The sequence below is a fragment of the Taudactylus pleione genome, unplaced genomic scaffold, assembly GCF_031769625.1.
Source record: "Taudactylus pleione unplaced genomic scaffold, aTauple2 ptg001137l, whole genome shotgun sequence".
NCBI lineage: Eukaryota > Metazoa > Chordata > Amphibia > Anura > Myobatrachidae > Taudactylus > Taudactylus pleione.
This window is the reverse complement of record NW_028285538.1, coordinates 6435743-6455426: the sequence shown is the minus strand read 5'-3', so window position 1 is coordinate 6455426 and position 19684 is coordinate 6435743. Positions and strand designations below refer to the sequence as shown.

At 44.7% G+C, this 19684-nt stretch overlaps 1 protein-coding gene across 2 annotated transcripts in view; it reads right to left on the bottom strand.

Moving 5' to 3' along the window:
* Window positions 1-11172, bottom strand: part of GALNT13 (polypeptide N-acetylgalactosaminyltransferase 13) — a 531019-nt gene extending 519847 nt beyond the window's left edge. For both annotated transcript variants that reach the window (XM_088462019.1, XM_088462018.1), the window contains exon 1: window positions 10547-11172. In XM_088462019.1, coding sequence (XP_088318145.1) covers window positions 10547-10778 — 232 coding nt within the window. In that variant the 5' untranslated portion in view covers window positions 10779-11172. The remainder of the gene's footprint in view (window positions 1-10546) is intronic.
* Between the last annotated feature and the right edge of the window lie 8512 nt (window positions 11173-19684).

Below are 19684 nucleotides of genomic sequence, written 5' to 3'. Positions count from 1 at the left end.
CATCGCAAGTCCGATGGTCGCGATGGTCAAGACCATCGCAACCATCTTTTTGGCCGCTCGCATTTGCTGTGGGTGGTCACCCACAGCTATACAAGCGGCCAGGAGGCTGCTCCATTTTCATGGAGGGCACTGATTCAGAGCGAGCGCTCTGGTCAGAGCGTTCAGCTCTGAATCAGGCCCTCTCTTCCCCTCCCCTGCCTCTTTGTCCTTTATGGTGTTCTCCCCACCCTTGTTTACGTTCTGCTCCCTCCACCCCATTAGTTCACTTACCTTCTTCACTCTTTGTATTCTTCTGTCTTCTCAAATCCTCCTCCAGTCTCATCGTATCTGTAGATAGCTGCGCTGCACCGCGGGTCTTCTCTCTGCTCACACTCTGCCAGGAAGTGGAACAGAGCGGGGACCGCAGGTCAGGTCAGTGGACTGGACATTAGTTGCAGTTGTGCCCACGTGAGACCCTGCGCCCGGCAGCACTTATGTGAAGCAACACTGCGCAACATCACACGTGGTGTAACTGGGGAGGGAGTTATGTGCCGCGCAGCAGCAGCAGGGAGGTTCTGTGCTTCACTGCGCTGCCAAAGCATGGAAAAGTTCTCCCAAGGGTGGAGGTGGTGTATGAATCGGCAGGGCTGCGGGCGGCCGCTGGTACTGATAATGTTGACAGGAAAATTTTATATTTCCTATCAACACTGTGACTGTCTTCAGATCTTTGTGAGGTGTGGGCCTATTTGCATGGGAGGGCTTGGAGCTGTAGCTCCACCCGCCCCATTGTCAATCCGGCCCTGGCAGAACGGAGAACTGCCCCAATCGATTGCTGATGTATGGACCCCTTAAGGCAGGAACAGGCACAAGGCAGTTCTGCCAGAGTTTTCCCTCCATCAGCCTGTTGCAATGATTTATGTTAATGCATGCCAGGACAGAAAAGGTCTGTTCACATATGTAAGTGAAACCAGAAAAGAAACAAAAACTTTTTAGAATATGAAAGCCTGCACATCCTTTGCCCTCTGATGCCCTGCTGCTCGCTCTGCGAAACCTCCCTGAGTTGTGCGGAGGAGGTTGCTTGATGCAGAAGTTGACAGCTCCAGGCAAAGAATCTGGTCAGGTTCAGTCTAACAGGGGTATTCAATATGGGAGCGAAAAGTCCATTCTGGACTTTTCGCTCCACATCGGAGATTTTCCTAGGGATAAAGTATCGGGCGCGCGCCCGCTTTATCCCCGTATCCAATATAAAAGCTACAAAAACGGGAACCTGTGAAGTGGGATCTGCGAAAAAATATGAAATTTACCTGGAAAAAATTGTAGGACCCCCCTAAAGCTGTAAAAACATGGGGGATCACTATGGGTACCCCCGTTTTAGCCTGCAAATGAAAGTCGGGGTTTTAAATAGCCACAGCAGGTGTTTTTTTCCCGACATTGAAGAAGTGTTGCAGAAGAGCACAGGTTATTTTTTTTGTTTTTTTAAGTGGTCCCATCAAATTTGGGGTACATGAAAATGGGTACTAGCATATTTTTAAGTACCTAAAGTCTTTATTTAAAAATTCTGCAAATATGCACCTGCCGCTGATAGCCTATTCTAGAAAACACCTGCCGCATACTTGCAGAATAGCCCTGAACCTATTTCCCTATTTTTAAATACTTTTTTCACTTTTTTTCACCCCAAATTTGGAATAATTTTTTTGGGGTGTCCCTTTTTTTTTAAAAACTTTTTTTGACACAGTTTATTTTAAAATGTCATTCCCAGGGATGCAGGCAATTTTTTTTATGCCTGCACTCCTAAACCCCAATTCTGCACTTTTTTTCGCCACCTATTCAGTGGTGAAAAGTTATCGCCGTTTTTTTCAAAGACTTTTCGAAACTGCGAAAAGTCTTTGAAATTGAATACGATGTAAAACCAAAACCAGCGAAAATTATGTCATCAGTGCGAAATTATCGCAAAAACTGACTTTTCGCTCCATATTGAATACCCCTGTAAGTTTCAGATTCAATCAACCGCGTATGACTGGCATGGTGTATATCAAAGAGAGTGCTGTAAATGAATTTAAAATAAAATAATGATTGACACAAAAGGTGCAGGAACCTTTATTTTTCAGCTGTCATAGATGCCTTTATAGGCTTTATTTTATTCTCACCTGCCTACTGTGGGAGAGCTCCTAGTTGTGGACCTTTAAAAGGGGTGGAGTTTACATGAAAGTGGGAGGGGCTTCATTCAAAAGTGCAAGTTTCTGTGAAGACTGGGGTAAGGATTGAGTGGATCAGGAGCATGGTTTATATCATGTTGATTCTGTATGTGTAAACATTGGGAGGCAAGCTTTATTAAAGTGTTTTTTTATATGGAATCCTGCAACTTTTACTAACTGCTTACATAGTTCACGCACATTTAGGCCTTTTAAAGAGTATAGTGTATGGGTTTGCACATGTACTCATGTAATTGTCCTTCTGGCTTGCTTTTGTTTTTGGCATTAAGATCATTAACTCATCTAGGCAAGGTTATTTCCATTGCTATTAGATTTGATACAATATTGCTCTGTTCTTTAATGATATCTAATACACTGAGCGACGCTAAGCCATTTTATATCCAACGGCAACAAAAATATACATTTCTGCCTAGATGATATAAAAGAATAGCACAGGCAGCACTCCTCCAATATAAGTGTGAATGTATCAATGCAGGTGCCCGCCAAGGCAGCCGGGCACACTGCCGGTGGGCATAGAGCCTGATTCACTACGGATCGCAATTCTGCTTAGACGAACACACCGCAGTTGCTAATTTCAGCGGTGCTATTTAAATGTGTGCATTCACATTGCGAACGCACCTTTCCTGTTTACAGTTAAAGCATCTAGTCTATACAATATGGAATCATCACTTATGCAGCTATACGCTGTTTTGAGTAGAATTTCTCTTTGAATCTGTTATTACATCTTTTATCATTAATCATTTGGCACCTTTGTTGCGGCATATATGGCAGGTACTTGTATATTCCTGTTTGTCGATATATGTAAATTATTACATTGTGTTTATTTATCAGTGTAAATGTTTGGGCTGATTTATATGTATAGTGCACGGTATCTTCAGTATAGCCACGCCCCCTCTGTTTTGTTGTTAGTATGTGGACCATTTATTAGAGATTTCCCTGTATATCCAGTTGAAAGTTCAGTATTTGTTTATACCTTGATTGTATCCTAACAACGTATTTACCAATCACTGCACTTGTAGGAGATCCCATGTCTGGACCTCCGCGCCGCAGATGACGTCACAACATTTGCCGGGACCCGCCAGCCCCTCTGCACCATGGTCAGTCCGGAGGGGGATTTAAGCTGGTAAGTCTTGCTTATATGTGTCTTGCACCCTGACGAAAATACTTCATGTATTGAAACGTTGGTAACTTACCCTGCCTGGAGAGTCTTTATTTATGCATCAAGTGCCGCCGACTACCTGCTTCTGCCTAGATGAGATGATATGTTATGCTCTCGTTTTGTATATTTAACATCAAACATTACATAAAACATTACATTACATATAACATAAAACATTACATTACATATAACATAAAAGCCGTTTTCGGGGGTACCCGCAAATATTACGGACCACCCAGATGTACTATGGTGAGATAATTGCCTCAGTCCCTCCATTTTTGTCCGCAGATGCAGCTCCTATAGGTTTCTACAGAACTGTTTTGCTGCCGGATTTACCAAGGTCTGGAATGTGAAGCATTCAAGAGTTTGGCCCCTATAGGATAACGCCATCTCCAGTCATTAACCAATAGTACCCTATGGGTTACTATGTCGCAATTTTTTTCAGAGAGAGATCCCTCTCAATCGGCCCCCGATGTTTGCCAGGACAGGCTCAGAGCCCATCTCCTAGAAAGAGAACAATAGTGAAATTGCGAGAAAATATTTATCACATCTGCAATAACAATGCGGAATGTGATAAATATTCCCCTTTAGAGAGAGATAAATTGGAATAATTGTCCAAAGCAACCAATCAGGTTCTGTCATTTTTCTAGCACAGTCTATAAAATGATAGTTAGAAGCTGATTGGTTGGTTTTGGCAACTTCTCCACTTTTTCTGTCTCCAAGGCTTGATACACCTCCCCTATAGACTTTTTGAAAAATATAGCAGCATACAAAGAATGAATTAAACATTTTCTGATTGAACAGAAAACTTCAGATCTACAAAAATAAAACAGGAGTAAAAGTCACCTTTCTACATTTCCATGTTTTTCTAACTATTTTTTCTCTATGATGAACAACCTACAGTACAGTGCAGCGAGCCATACATCAGCGCCGCAATTCCCCGATCCCCCGACGCCCATAGGATCTGCCGATCGACAATCGCAACAGCTGATGGGCGGACATCGATGATCGCCGATCCGTCGGGGAATCGGGAAATTCTGCATGTTAAAATTCCCAGGCTCGCCGATCATGATCATTTTTTGGTCGGGATCGGCAAACCAGGGAAATCTAACATGTTGGATTCTCCCGATGCCCCGACCCAGGCGTCAGGGGATCAGGGAATTGAGGCAATCAGTCATATATGTTTGGGCGCCTTAATTTTTATACTACCGCACAAGCCTTAGGACCTTATATCTAACTATTACAAGACTATCTAAGACTATTACAATTATATATGTTGGGCTAGTAAAAATACTCGAAAGCTTGCATAAGTTTGAGAGGATGTAAGCACCTTGTTTTTTATTGGAACAGTACTAGTTAGAGCTGGTTTTGTGTTGATATTTTATAACTGGTTGTTGTGAGTTGTCAATGAATGGTAGTTGGCCTATTAGCTGCTCCGTTTAGGTGGGTTTTAGCTGTATTATGTTAAGGCTGGAGGAGGAGTCAACTTCCTCTTTCCAGTTTGTGATCCCACCCACTCACCCGATATATTCGTCAATCGGTTTGCACCAATATCTATTGTTGTAATGTATTATTATGTTTTTACTTCCAGCAGGAGAGGCGCGGCTGGCGGAAAGCAGTGCTCCTCGGTGGCTCAATATAGCGCAGCAGAGCTTGGCTAGCATTTCCTCTTTAAGTGAGGCGAGTTGGTCACTACTTTAGGGGAGGATCAGGTCTCCATCCTAGGGAGGGACCAGCACTGTGCTAGTTAAGGGAAGGTGGTACTACCCAATATGGTTTACGCATGGGGTGGAAACTCCACCCCATTTTGGTAAATAAATCTTTATATGGGCTGTGCCCGAGGTAGCACTGCTTTTTCGCTACCAGGCTTAATTTGACAATTCTAATTGGATCTTAATAGATTTGGCTGTGACCTCTTTTTTCCAATGTATGCAGTTGTCCGTGTCTTTACAGTATTTATTATTTAAGTTAAACTGAAGAGTGGTGTGAAAATAATAAAACTATGGGTGACTTAAATACAACACCAACTGCAACTAACTTCAAGTTACAGTGTCATGTACATATGTACTGTACTTTTTAAGATAACTACAGGAACCAATGAGAACCAATTTATACAAACATCAGCACAGACACACCTTGGAAACAACTTTTACTCCAGCATTATAAAGAAACACAAGTCTGTCTCCTGCACAAAGCACTGCTGTTAATGTTCATTCTAGAAAGGTACTGTAACTTCATCACCTTATGAAAGCATCACATTGGAGCACAAATACGAATCTTAACACATGTTGCAAAATTGTCCACCATAGAATCCACTTTACCAAAGCCCAGATGTATTCATATAGTCATCAATATTGAAGTTATATACTTAGAGATGGATGAATATATAGTGATATACATATTGTTAACCACAAACTTGCAGAGTATATTTCAGGCATTCAAGCTGTATAATAAAAACATCTGCATTCCACACAGTTACATTCTTTGTCCAATGTCACCTGCAGCTGATGCAGTGTGTCCCATACTTACCGACATTCTGGCTGCTACCTCCGGGAGAGTGTTGTCAGGATCAGTGCAGCAGGGACGAAATTACCAGGGCGTAAAGAAACGCGTTAGTAAGAAGGAAAACTGCACAATCCTCTATTGTTTCATTACCATCTACTACAGGGACCCAGAAAGGAAGCCTGTACTACCCGCTTACTGTATGCCTTTTGTGTGGAACCATCTTACCGCTGACTGCGGCTACAACAAGTGGACACAGAAGCTACGTTCATAGCTACCTGCCCGCTCTCCCACAGTACCCACAGGAGAGACGGGAGTTCCGGCTGCACATTTGTCCAACGGACACCGCTCCCCGCCGGATAGAGACGCCGGTCTCATCAGACGGGGTGTACGGAGGTATCGGCATCCAGCACGGACTTGAGTGTGAGCCACAGCACAATTGGAAGGGCTCAATAAGTTCCACCACATATGCTGCATTTGTAAGCAGCGTTTTGTTTACACAGTTTATTAAGGCAATCACTCATGGAATTTATGTGAACACCACCACTGTTATTAACAGAGACATTGTTGCACATTTTTAGGAAAGCTATTTCACAATATTGTATCATCTCTCTGCAACAAAATCGGAACTTTGTCACAACATATTCCACATTAGAGGATTTTTTGGATCATTCATTTTTGTCATTGAGACTCTTTATCTTTTAAGCAACTGTCTTTCACTTTAGGAAAGGTTGTTATTTTAGATTTATATTGATGTTTGAGATGACTAATGTCTATGTTTTTATTATGCTGGGACCCATGCATTAATGTGATTATTATATTATATGCCTGAATTAATCATTTAATTTGATTTAATAATTGAGTATATATGGTGATTGGTCTAGCACAGTTCCTTATTTATATGTTTGTCCGATGTCACCTGCAGCTGATGCAGTGTGTCCCATACTTACCGACATTCTGGCAGCCACCTCCGGGAGAGGGCTGCCAGGTCGGTGCAGCAGGGAGGGGGGGGCAGTCTAAGTGGGCGGAGCAGGGGAGTTGAGGCTCACCCTTCAGTGCAGGCAGCATGTCACCATACAGTGTAGCAGAGTTTAGGCTCACCCCTCAGTGTAGGCAGCATGTTACCATACAGTGTAGCAGAGGTTAGGCTCACCCCTCAGTGTAGGCAGCATGTCACCATACAGTGTAGCAGAGGTTAGGCTCACCCCTCAGTGCAGGCAGCATGTCACCATACAGTGTAGCAGAGTTTAGGCTCACCCCTCAGTGCAGGCAGCATGTTACCATACAGTGTAGCAGAGTTTAGGCTCACCCCTCAGTGTAGGCAGCATGTTACCATACAGTGTAGCAGAGGTTAGGCTCACCCCTCAGTGTAGGCAGCATGTCACCATACAGTGTAGCAGAGGTTAGGCTCACCCCTCAGTGCAGGCAGCATGTTACCATACAGTGTAGCAGAGGTTAGGCTCACCCCTCAGTGCAGGCAGCATGTCACCATACAGTGTAGCAGAGTTTAGGCTCACCCCTCAGTGCAGGCAGCATGTTACCATACAGTGTAGCAGAGGTTAGGCTCACCCCTCAGTGCAGGCAGCATGTCACCATACAGTGTAGCAGAGGTTAGGCTCACCCCTCAGTGCAGGCAGCATGTCACCATACAGTGTAGCAGAGTTTAGGCTCACCCTTCAGTGCAGACAGCTTGTTACCATACAGTGTAGCAGAGTTTAGGCTCATCCCTCAGTGCAGGCAGCATGTCACCATACAGTGTAGCAGAGTTTAGGCTCACCCTTCAGTGCAGGCATCATGGGGTCTATTTACTAAGCAGTGTTAGGAGACAGAGTGAAAAGTGATAAGAAAGTGATAAGGTGCCAGCCAATCAGCTCCCAACTGTAATTTTTCAAACACAGCCTGTGAGATGACAGTTGGGAGTTGATTGGCTGGCACCTTATCACATTCTTATCACTTTTCACTCTTTCTCCTAACACGGCTTAGTAAATAGACCCCTATGTCACTATACAGTGTAGCAGAGTTTAAGCTCACTCCTCAGTGCAGGCGGCATGTTACCATACAGTGTAGCAGAGTTTAAGCTTAAGGCCCGTACACACTAAAGCAGTGGTTACCAACCTATGCGCCGTGGCACCCTGGGGTGCCTTGGGACACTTGCAGGGGTGCCTCAGATTGGTGGTCCAGCACCAAATCAAAATATTTGTGGTCAATGCAATGTAAAAATGTAGACAAACAGAAGCGCAAACCTATCCACCACCACATATCTGAATTTTTTTCTGAATTTCTCAAACTTTTGGCATAGGGGTGCCGTGAAAACAATGCTGATACTCTAGGGCGCCTTGGTTCAAAAACGTTTGGGAATCACTGCAATAAATACCTTCACTGAGCGATATCGTTTAGTATTTTCCAAACAATGGTGTTCTCAACGTCGATAAACACAATGAGCTCACACTGAATAATATCGTTAACAACATCATTCAGTACCGGCACCCTCCCTCATCTCCGAACCTGCACAACCTGATGATATTGTCAGGTTGGACTGCAGGTTCGGACGATGAACAATGTCGTCAACGACCAGCGGGAGCGCGCATCGCTTGTCGTTGACGGCATACACACTGGCCGATATAATGAACGATATCGTTATCGTTCAATCGTTCATTATATCGGCTAGTGTGTACGCGGCTTTACCCCACAGTGCAGACATCATATCACCATAGAGTGTAGCAGAGTTTAGGCTCACCCCTCAGTGCATGCATCATGTCACCATACAGTGTAGCAGAGTTTAGGCTCACCCCTCAGTGCATGCATCATGTCACCAATCAGTGTAGCCATACAGAGGTTAGGCTCACCCCTCAGTATAGGAGCATGTTGCCATAGTGTAGTAGAGGTTAGGCTCAACCCTCAGTGGAGGTAGCATGTTACGATACAGTATAGTAGAGGTTAGGCTCACCCCTCAGTGCAGGTAGCTTGTTACCAAACAATGTAACAGAGGTTAGGATTATCCATCAGTGCAGGCAGCATGTCACCATACAGTGTAGCAGAGTTTATGCTCACCCATACAGTGTAGCAAAGTTTAGGCTCACCCATACAGTGTAGCAGAGTTTAGACTTACCCATACAGTGTAGCAGAGTTTAGGCTCACCTATACAGTGTAACAAAGTTTAGGCTCACCCATACAGTGTAGCAAAGTTTAGGCTCACCCATACAGTGTAGCAGAGTTTAGACTTACCCATACAGTGTAGCAGAGTTTAGGCTCATCTATACAGTGTAACAAAGTTTAGGCTCACCCATACAGTGTAGTAAAGTTTAGGCTCACCCATACAGTGTAGCAGAGTTTAGACTTACCCATACAGTGTAGCAGAGGTTAGGCTCACCCCTCAGTGCAGGCAGCATGTTACCATACAGTGTAGCAGAGTTTAGGCTCACCCATACAGTGTAGCAAAGTTTAGGCTCACCCATACAGTGTAGCAGAGTTTAGGCTTACCAATACATTGTAGCAGAGGTTAGGCTCACCCCTTAGTGCAGGCAGCATGTTACCATACAGTGTAGCAGAGGTTAGGCTCACCCCTCAGTGCAGGCAGCATGTTACCATACAGTGTAGCAGAGGTTAGGCTCACCCCTCAGTGCAGGCAGCATGTTACCATACAGTGTAGCAGAGTTTAAGCTTACCCATACAGTGTAGCAGAGTTTAGGTTTACCCCTCAGTGCAGGCAGCATGTTATCATACAGTGTAGCAGAGTTTAGGCTCCCCCATACAGTGTAGCAGAGTTTAGGCTCACCCATACAGTGTAGCAGAGGTTAGGCTCACCCCTCAGTGCAGGCAGCATGTTACCATACAGTGTAGTAGAGTTTAGGCTTACCCCTCAGTGCAGGCAGCATGTTACCATACAGTGTAGCAGGGTTTAGGCTAACCCCTCAGTGCAAGCAGCATCTCATACACAGTGTAGCAGAGTTTAGGCTCACCCCTCAATGCAGGCAGCATGTCACCATACAGTGTAGTAGAGTTTAGACTTACCCCTCAGTGCAGGCAGCATGTTACCATACAGTGTAGTAGAGTTTAGGCTTACCCCTCAGTGCAGGCAGCATGTCACCATACAGTGTAGCAGAGTTTAGGCTTACCCCTCAGTGCAGGCAGCATGTTACCATACAGTGTAGCAGAGTTTAGGCTTACCCCTCAGTGCAGGCTGCATGTCACCATACAGTGTAGCAGAGTTTAGGCTTACCCCTCAGTGCAGGCAGCATGTTACCATACAGTGTAGTAGAGTTTAGGCTCACCCCTCAGTGCAGGCAGCATGTTACCATACAGTGTAGCAGAGTTTAGGCTCACCCCTCAGTGCAGGCTGCATGTCACCATACAGTGTAGCAGAGTTTAGGCTTACCCCTCAGTGCAGGCTGCATGTCACCATACAGTGTAGCAGAGGTTAGGCTTACCCCTCAGTGCAGGCTGCATGTCACCATACAGTGTAGTAGAGTTTAGGCTCACCCCTCAGTGCAGGCTGCATGTCACCATACAGTGTAGTAGAGTTTAGGTTTACCCCTCAGTGCAGGCAGCATGTTACTATACAGTGTAGCAGAGTTTAGGCTTACCCATACAGTGTAGTAGAGTTTAGGCTTACCCCTCAGTGCAGGCAGCATGTTACCATACAGTGTAGCAGAGTTTAGGCTTACCCATACAGTGTAGTAGAGTTTAGGCTTACCCCTCAGTGCAGGCAGCAGAGATCTGTCCCTTCTGTCATCACATTTGTTACATTCACTGAAGTAGAGGAGTAAGAACGCGTCCACAAGCACCCACACCAAAGACGTGGCCAGGACCACTTTGCAATAGATAAATCTTCTCATGTCCTTCCGTAATAAGATTCCCCTTGTTACACTACAGGAGAGGGAGCCACTGCTAAGAACAGTGCAAACCTCCCAGATATAATCCAGCATGAAAGCCCAGGAAAGGACATCCCAGCGTAATTAGCAGCAGAGAGACAACTGATGAACTTTTAAGTCTAATCTATGGCCTGGGGATTGTGAGGGATGCTAATTGCAATGCATTTGTCACGGCTGATGGGTCCAGCCTGGGCACCTTGATGCGCTTTGCCTGCAGATGCTGGAGGTGACAGGGAGCAGGGAAGGAGAACTGGATGGAATTGCTGATGCTGTGTTGCCAGGTTACCTGAGAGAAGAGGGTCTTCTGTATTTCCTATGGATATGAATTGCTCAGCCCCCTTTTCTCCAATTCTGCTTTGTCTTTCTGTGGAATTAGCATCTCCTCTGCATGCATCCGTGCAAATACACACAGCCAGGAGGGATGGAGCACACAGCCTCCTTACATGACTGACTCCTCGCCAAGGAAGAAGAAGCCTTGAGATATAAACCAGCATTCAGATTGTAACCCAGCTCCTGATTGGATGTGTCTCCCAAACCCTCATTGGGTGCTAAATATTCTCAATTTGGAAGTGCAGGGGATAATTTAATTTATTGCTGCAGTTTGGGACACAGAAGGTTAAACAGAGGGAGGTGGGGATGATGCTGGGCTCCTTGTGTGTCTGCAAATCAGCAGCATGTGGAGGTCAGGACTATGAGACTGGACAGCTGTCTGAGGAACTAGTTACTATAGAGGTGACAAGCCAGGTATATGATAAGGAGCAGTGGAGAATATAGGTACTGCATATCATATAAAGTACCTGAGACTTCTGTGTTTGACAGAACTATATTTAACTCCTTTATAACCAGAATGGTATTTTGCACCACAATAACCAGAGCAATTTTTGCTTTTCGTTCTGAGTTGGCATGACACCGGTAATGACTTTATTTTATTGTAATTTCTAAATCTAACTAAATGTAAGATTTTTTTTTTAAAATGAGGTAAGGCTAACATTTGGTAACATGCTTAATTAAATATGTTTGTATTTCTTAAAAAAAAAAAAAAAAAGGTTTCACCATTTCTGCATTTTTGTTTTCTGCCTCCCCAGGAAGCGTAGGTGCATTTACACAAATCAGGTCACACCATAGGTCCAGAGCCAAACACCAAGCACACTGTATCACCACAGCTAGTGCATAGGGCACCAGTGCTAACATCCGTCAGTGTATTTACCTCAATCACACCTGGTACACTACAATGCCCAGCAACACCCTAAGCTCCAGGCTGCTGTAACTTATATATTCTGCATACCACTGTTACACCAGAGATATCCCTGTGTCATATGCTACTTGCTACTTCTACCTGATTTGGTCAATCTAAGAGCTGGTTAAGCTGTACCACATGAGGACTAACCGCCACCAGCACCAACACCTGCGTTACATAGTTAATACTACATGCACCTTGGTCAAAGTGCTCTATACCCTGGTCTAACTTTCTGATTGAGGACTACTGCTCCCAGCACATCTGCTTGCATTTCTTGATAACAACATTAACCCAAACAGGTTGTGTCACCCAGTACACTATCATCGCTTACTATGCTAATAAATATCACCTCCACTGCATTACCAACTAGTAATAGATATTGTTATCTTTGCTATTCTCTGGGTGGACTACAGTATTACCCCTTTCACACAGAAAAGCAAATTACCCGGTAAAGCCCTTTTTTCTCTGTAAGAGGGTCAACCCGGGTCGAAATTCCCTAGACTTCTACCCTGGTTTTTACCAGGGTCATAGACCTGACACTTTCGACCCGGGTTGACCCTTTCAGACTGAAAAAATACCCATGTTGATCAGCAAATTACCGGGTAGAAATGCTTAACCCGGTATTTGCTTTTCTGTGTGAAAGTGGTCATTTCCTTTTGTGTGTGAAGAGGGTTTTACTATAGTGGGGCTGGCCAAACGAACTGGCACTCAAATGCCGGGTTAAAGCTGGGTTTTAGGGTAATTTTTGTCTAAAAAGGGGTATTAATGGCTTATTTATCATGCTCTTTGGCTGTGATGACCATACAGAAACAACACTTTCCACATGATTTCATCAAAACTAGCTCTTTTAACCTTTTATGAAGGAGCCAACACAGGAGATTTTTCTATATTAATGTCAGCATCGTAGCACACTGCCATTCCTATTTTAACCCACAGTTTCAAATTTGTCTCTAATAACTGATGCAAACTTCATGGAACGAGCTATTGGAGTCCAAAGATGGATTTCTGAAGATCTCTTCTTTCACTACAGCTCTTGCAGTATGCGTGCACGATATGGTCAGAAGCCCTGCCGGGACAGATCCCAGCATTCTAAACTTTAGCAGTAAAAGTGTACGGTTTTGGATTTGCTTGGCCTGGCTTTTGCAAGAGCCACTAAATTTACCATATAACGTCACTCACCCAACTATAGGACCCAACTGCTAAAAATTATTGAGAGTGCACCCAGAGGCATAGCGAGGGTGGCTCTAGTGGAGCACCAACTCCATGTGCCTGCTCCGGCCTGGGCGCTGGACATCAGCCATCCAGCGAAGGGCAAAGCACCTGCCGAGCTGAGCCTGAAGTACATAAAGAGATGAGTGCCTCCAGACAGGAGGCATGGTGTGGACAGAGTGGCACTTGTGGCTCGGCCCACACCCTGCCCCCAGTATGGATGCACTGATCTCTTTATGTACTTCAGGCTCAGCTCATCAGTAGGTGTGTGTGTGTGTGTGTGTGAAGATCTGAGTAAGTAGAAGATATGAGTGAGAGGGGAGCGCTGTGTGTGAGGGGAGGCTGAGTGAGGGGGTGAGCTGTGTAAGGGGAGGTGAGCTGTGTAAGAGGGAGAGCTTTGGTGGGGTCTGAATGAGGGGGATCGTTGTGTGTGTTTGAGGGGAGTAGATACAGTATGTGTGAGAAGGAGGGAAATTTGAGTGAGGGAGGAGAGCTGTGTGAGAAATGTATACACTGTATGTAATTATATACACATATACATTAATATGTAACCCTGAGGCGGTATTTTGCGTAGGGCCCTGTGGGATCTTAATCCAGCTCTGGGACTGAACAGAAGGGAGGAAGGGTGGAACCACGGGCAAGAACAAAGAGGGAGGAGGAGGCAGTCCCCTCCCATCATCACCCCTAGCTTCTCCTCTTTTCCACCTCTGAGGTGGATCCCACCTAACACCTTGGCCCTGAAGTCAGCCAGCCCGGTTTGCACGGAGGAGAGACCATGGCGGCTGTGTCCCTGCTGCTGAGGGAAGACCTGAGCCGGGTGCTGCTTCTGAGTGCCTGGGACGTGGCACCCATGACTGGGAGAAGCCTGAGCGGTGAGTCTGGTGAGGTCACGCCTGACTGCTCTGAATCCAAATGCCAATAAGGGGCACGACTATGGCATGTGTATAAGGAGCACTACTGTGGCATAATGTGTAAAAGAGACACTACTGTGGCATAACGTAAATAAGGGGCACTATTGTGAAGTATAATGTGAATAAGGAGCACTACTGTGGCATAAGTGAATTATGGACATTACTGTGGCATAATATAAACTGTGGTGACTACTGTGTAGCATAATGTGAAAAAATAGACAAAACTGGCATAACATGAATTAATGGGCACTAATGTGTGGCATAACTTGCATTGTGGCAATTATTTTGTAATATAATGTGAATAAGGGGAGTAACATGAATAAAATACAGTACTATGTGGCACAATGTGAATAAGGGGCATTACTGTGTGGAATAATGTGAATTGTGGGCATTACTGTGAGGTTTATTTTTAATTGATGGAATTACTTTAGTGAATTGGAAAATATCTAGCCCTCCATTTCCCAGTTTGATACTGCCCCTAATGTTTCTTTTTATTTCCCTTTAATTTGTCCCTACATGCAGGACATACCCCCTACCTGGCACACTTTGGGGATGGGAGCTCGGTAGCACACACATGCTCCGGGTGCCATGGCTACATGCTACAAACGAGTGCACCAACCCCACCCTCCACCATACTTGCCTACTTTTGTTGCTCCTCTCTGGGAGAAGCCTGGAGATGAGATGCAGATGATCATTTGAGGGGAGGGCTCTCACTGCCCCTGCTGCAGTACAATGAAAGCAATACAAGTTCAGTATTGTCAATCAGGTGCCAAATGAAGATTAATTGTTAATTTAACTAATTATGTGGGGAATAAATACGACTACCCACACTACTGACTTGCATCCCCTGACAAAATTGTGTTGGTAAAGAAACGGGTTTGAACGTTTATTTCTGGCTACCGACTACAATATCAATGGGACCCAGAACCTACTCTTCACTCAGCATCTGATCAATACTGAACTTACACAGGCGTGACTTTCCTGTATGGAAAGATTACTACAGACGACCCAGTATCCTCTGCTTCCCCTAGGGCAGAGGTTCCCAAACGCGGTTCTCAAGGCTCCCCAACAGTTCAGGTTTTAGAGATATCCATGGTTGAGCACAGGTGACTTAATTAGTACCTCAGTCATTTTGATTTCACCACCTATGTTCAGCCATGGATATCTCTAAAACCTGAACTTTTGGGGATCTTTGAGGACTGCGTTTGGGAACCTCTACCCAAGGGAGAGATGGCGGTCTCACCGGAGAATGTGAGCAGCGTGACTGGGAGAAATAATCTTTTCAGAGTGAATGCCTGCTGAACTTTACAAGGAGTCAGGCTGAAGCTCACGAGCTGATTAACCAGGAGAGGTAATATACTCCAGAACACTGATATATTGGGCCATTTACGATGTTCCTATTCAGGGATGATTGTTTAACACTCTGACGGCTAATTGAGACATTACAGAAATCTAAACAGCAAGGCTGTGGACTTAAGGTGCCTTTGAACTGCCACCAACAGATAACTATTTATTATTTCCTCACTGTATTTCTGGATATTCTTTCAAGGACACCTGATTTATGAGAGTTATCCCAATATTGAGTCTATCATTTAGCTGCTAATTTCCGCTTATTGCAGTTTTATTACATGTTTCTGGGACCCATGAACAGATGTATATTATGTAATTAATGGTAGCAAAATATATTTTATTAATAAATAAGTTTACTTATTTTTTGCTTGGGCTTTTTAAGTGGATTATACTCTGCATAATTTCTTTCTGATTAGTGGAGCGCAGCACAAATTTCTTTTCATTAGTCAAAATTGCAGAAGTTCTCTCTTTGAGCAGCAGCTGAACTCATCAGTTTGATTGAAAGTTTATGTGTGAAAGGATCAAACAGAACTACAGTAAATACCAATAATAAGGATTGTCAGTGCCCATTGGTCTTTTATTTTTGTTTATATTAATATTTCACATTTAATTTCACATGGGCATGTTGCATGTTTCTAGGGTCATTAAAGAACAGAGAAAACACTCTAACATTAAATGCAAATTTAATTTAAAAAAGATTAGAGGTAGACAGAAATACATTAATAATTTGACACACAGATTATAATGTAAATTCAGTTTAAAAAAAATAATAAAAGGAAAAATAATCAGAGAATTCGGATCACTAACAACAAGACCTATATACGTGCTGTGCAGGAGATCACAGGAAGTTAGATCTCCGCACGCACTGCAGTTGTTAATATCAGCGGTGCTATGTAAATGTTTACATTAACATTGCGATCGTATCCTAATATAAGGATGCCCACTTCCCCCTACTCACATCCGTATACTAGGGGAACATAGCAAAATCATTGGTAACATCGGAACCATATGCACTGACCTTACTCAGACATTGCTACCAGCCACGAACGCTATCAGGGCTTTGGCTGCTTATAGCCACGCAGTGGATAATTTATGCACGCCCCTGCAACGGTGTTGAAACGCACTGGCACACCTGCGTTTGCCTGACCACCCCCCGTCACCAACCACAATGCATACTTGCTAACTCTCCCTCATTGTCAGGGATTCTCCTCGAAATAGTAGCAATCTCCCTGTCTCCCTGAAAAGTCTAGCAATCTCCCTGATTGTACCTTACCCCCATTATGTAGAAGTTACAGTATATTTAAAAAATAAATAAAGATATATACATTCAAATGGGATGATTAGTATACTTTCCCTGCATTAGTTATTATAAGGCACAATGATCCCTCTGGTTACATGCATTGTCTGAAAAGTATTAGTGTGTTTTCATCAACAAATAGATCTTACTAACTGCTTTGGGGCTTATTTACAATTGGGTGTAAATTAATTTTATGACACGCCTCTCAGATGTAGCAGGACACACCCACTTTACCGCCACACTCATACTGCAGGTACTGTTTTCACAATCTCCCTGAAATGCTTTTTCAAAAGTAGGCAAGTATGCACAAACGGTGCTTCCTGTCAATCTCTGTGCTCTAGGTCTGCGTAGCCTCAGCAATCGCAGTTCCCATCGCAGTTGCTAGTTCGCACACTGCGATGCATGCGCAGAGCACAAACATTGACCAATTGCGTACGTATTAGCATCTGCATTCCTTGCTGAATCAGGGCCTCTGTCCTTTATCCTGCAAAATGGGTGGTCACAGCTCCCCCCTCTCTCTCTTGCTGATTTTAGTGAAGACATAAATTAGTTTCCGCTGTGACTCACACAAAGGGCCAGATGTAATCTGGTGACAGTTTAGAAAATGTGAGAGTTTAGCAGTAACCTGTCACATTGGTCAAGTTGCATCTTCAGAATGGGAAAAGATCTGAATTTTAAATCGTGAGAGTTTTTTGAGTCTGAAAAACATGCGAGTTTGCTCTGATGCTTTGTTCTTAGGGCCTGATTCAGAGCTGAACGCTCTGACCAGAGCGCTCGCTCTGAATCAGGGCCCTCCTACCTGTTTTAGGAGCGTCCATTACCACCCACAGCTTATGCGAGCGTCCATGATGATGGTCGCGATGGTCAAGACCATCGCGACCATCGGGCTTGCGACGGAGACCCTGCGGTAGGGTCTCGCTGCCGCAAGCCCTGGAGTGATTTTGGCTCTATCAGAGCCAAAATCACTCCCACTGACATCAGTAGTGATGTCAGTGGGGCCGGCTTCAGACGGTAGGCGTTCCCATGGGAACGCCTCCGTCTGGCAGCCACGCCCCTGGCACGCCCACCAAAGGGGGCGTGCTGTCAATCAACATCGACAGCATGCCCCCTTTGGTGCGAGACCCGGAGCGATGGAGAGCCCGTTGCTCTCCGGGTCTCGCGCATGCGTACGACGGAGCTCCCTCCGTCGTGCGCATGCGCAGTGGGGCAACATCGACCCGTTTGCAAGCGTCCTTTGCTCGCAAACGGGTCTGAATGACCCCCTTGGTCTCTATTACATTGGCCGAGTTTAAAAAGTGTGAGAAAACTCTGACATTTTCGAAACTCTCATCCTATTACATTTGTCCCAAATTCTCTTATCAAAAGTCAGATTTCTCAGACAAGCGGGAGTCGGGGGGTTTTGATCACTACTTTTAAGTAATCCTTGGTACCAGTTTCACATAGCTAGTTCCTTAAACAGTGGAACTGCCCTATCAATATGACTGGGTTTAGGTGACAGATTACTCGCCAAAAGGGCTATTGCAGCAACACTCAGACCTGGGTTTTGGGGATTTACAATCCTGGACACTCCGGCTGCAGTGACCATAAACCTAAATACACAAACTTGGGATCTGAGGGCCATGATGTCATTTGAAGGATCTCCTGTGTCAGAACAAGTGATTTCAATCTCCCTCAGTTACAACCGATCATAAAGGTGCTGGGATTGCAGACATACTGACCGCGCAGAGCTATCTTTTCATCAGATACTTTACTGTACATCTGGGCACATACAATAGGTCAAACATAGACGAATACAGGTATTATACACAAAATTTTTTAAATAACATATTTTGGGACCAGATAACGTGAATGATCGCAATAGCCACCCAGGGGAGGCGCAGGTCATGTGTATACACAAACACATTCTGAGCAAACAGGATATAGGACTGCAGCTGTTTCAAGTAACAGCCCAGGTATCCTTTAAGGGGCCTGGGATGACATATTTCTCCTCCTCTTCCACAGTATGTCAGATCCAGATGAAATGGTCTGAATGTTATCACTATCATTAGCATTATTTTGGGTAGCAGGTTGCTTGCTGTTGGCCCCGTTTCTCACTATTATCCGGTTGCTGGATCATGTCAGAACCTCATCATTAGTCTGTGTGATGGACTGGCGTCTGATGTGCTGCATGGCTTGTTTTGCTAATCGATCTCTTCAAGCCCTGAACTTTGTCTGGGCTAGGGTGATAGCCGTACACTCTGCTGCTCTCTCTAAGCATAGGGAGCTTGCCGGCATCCTCACTCTCCTGCATATACAGTATACAGATAAGGAGCTCTCTGCTATGGCAGTGAATCTCCCACCCCTACAGTAATTCTGGGTCTTAAGAGCTGGAGACACTCATGCTGTAACAGACGAGTACTGTACATACTGACATTGCATTTACACCTCTCATTGCATTTGTACACCCCAGTGAGAAGACATTCTTCCAGTCGCTTGTGTGTGTTTAATCCGCTGCTGCTTTGAATTAGGCCCTAGGTTTGCATCACATTGCATCAATTGTTAATTGGTGGCAAAAACATTTGGACCAGTCCCGGCATCCATCCATACAGTCACATCCAACCCAGAAGTCCAAGCTGGTGCTTATGAACACCCACCTACCTGGAATCCTCTCCTTGCTGTACTCTACTTACCAAGGAGGCATTCTGTCTATCGCATCCACGTATCCTTGTCTTATGTGATATCTGGGATGTAGTAAAAAGACTTCTGATGGCAATCAAGAGGACAACAAAGGGGCCACCATGGGCCCCTCATAGCCCAGCACACAGCAGCTTGTGCCAGGCTGGGGAAAGAGGCCAATGCCATTGAACAGAAGTTCAATCCGGGCTGCATTGACAGACAACTTACTGGCATGGCAGGAGGTAACTTACCACTGCCAGTGCCACCCACTGTTGTTGGGAAGCTGAGACAAGGACAGTTT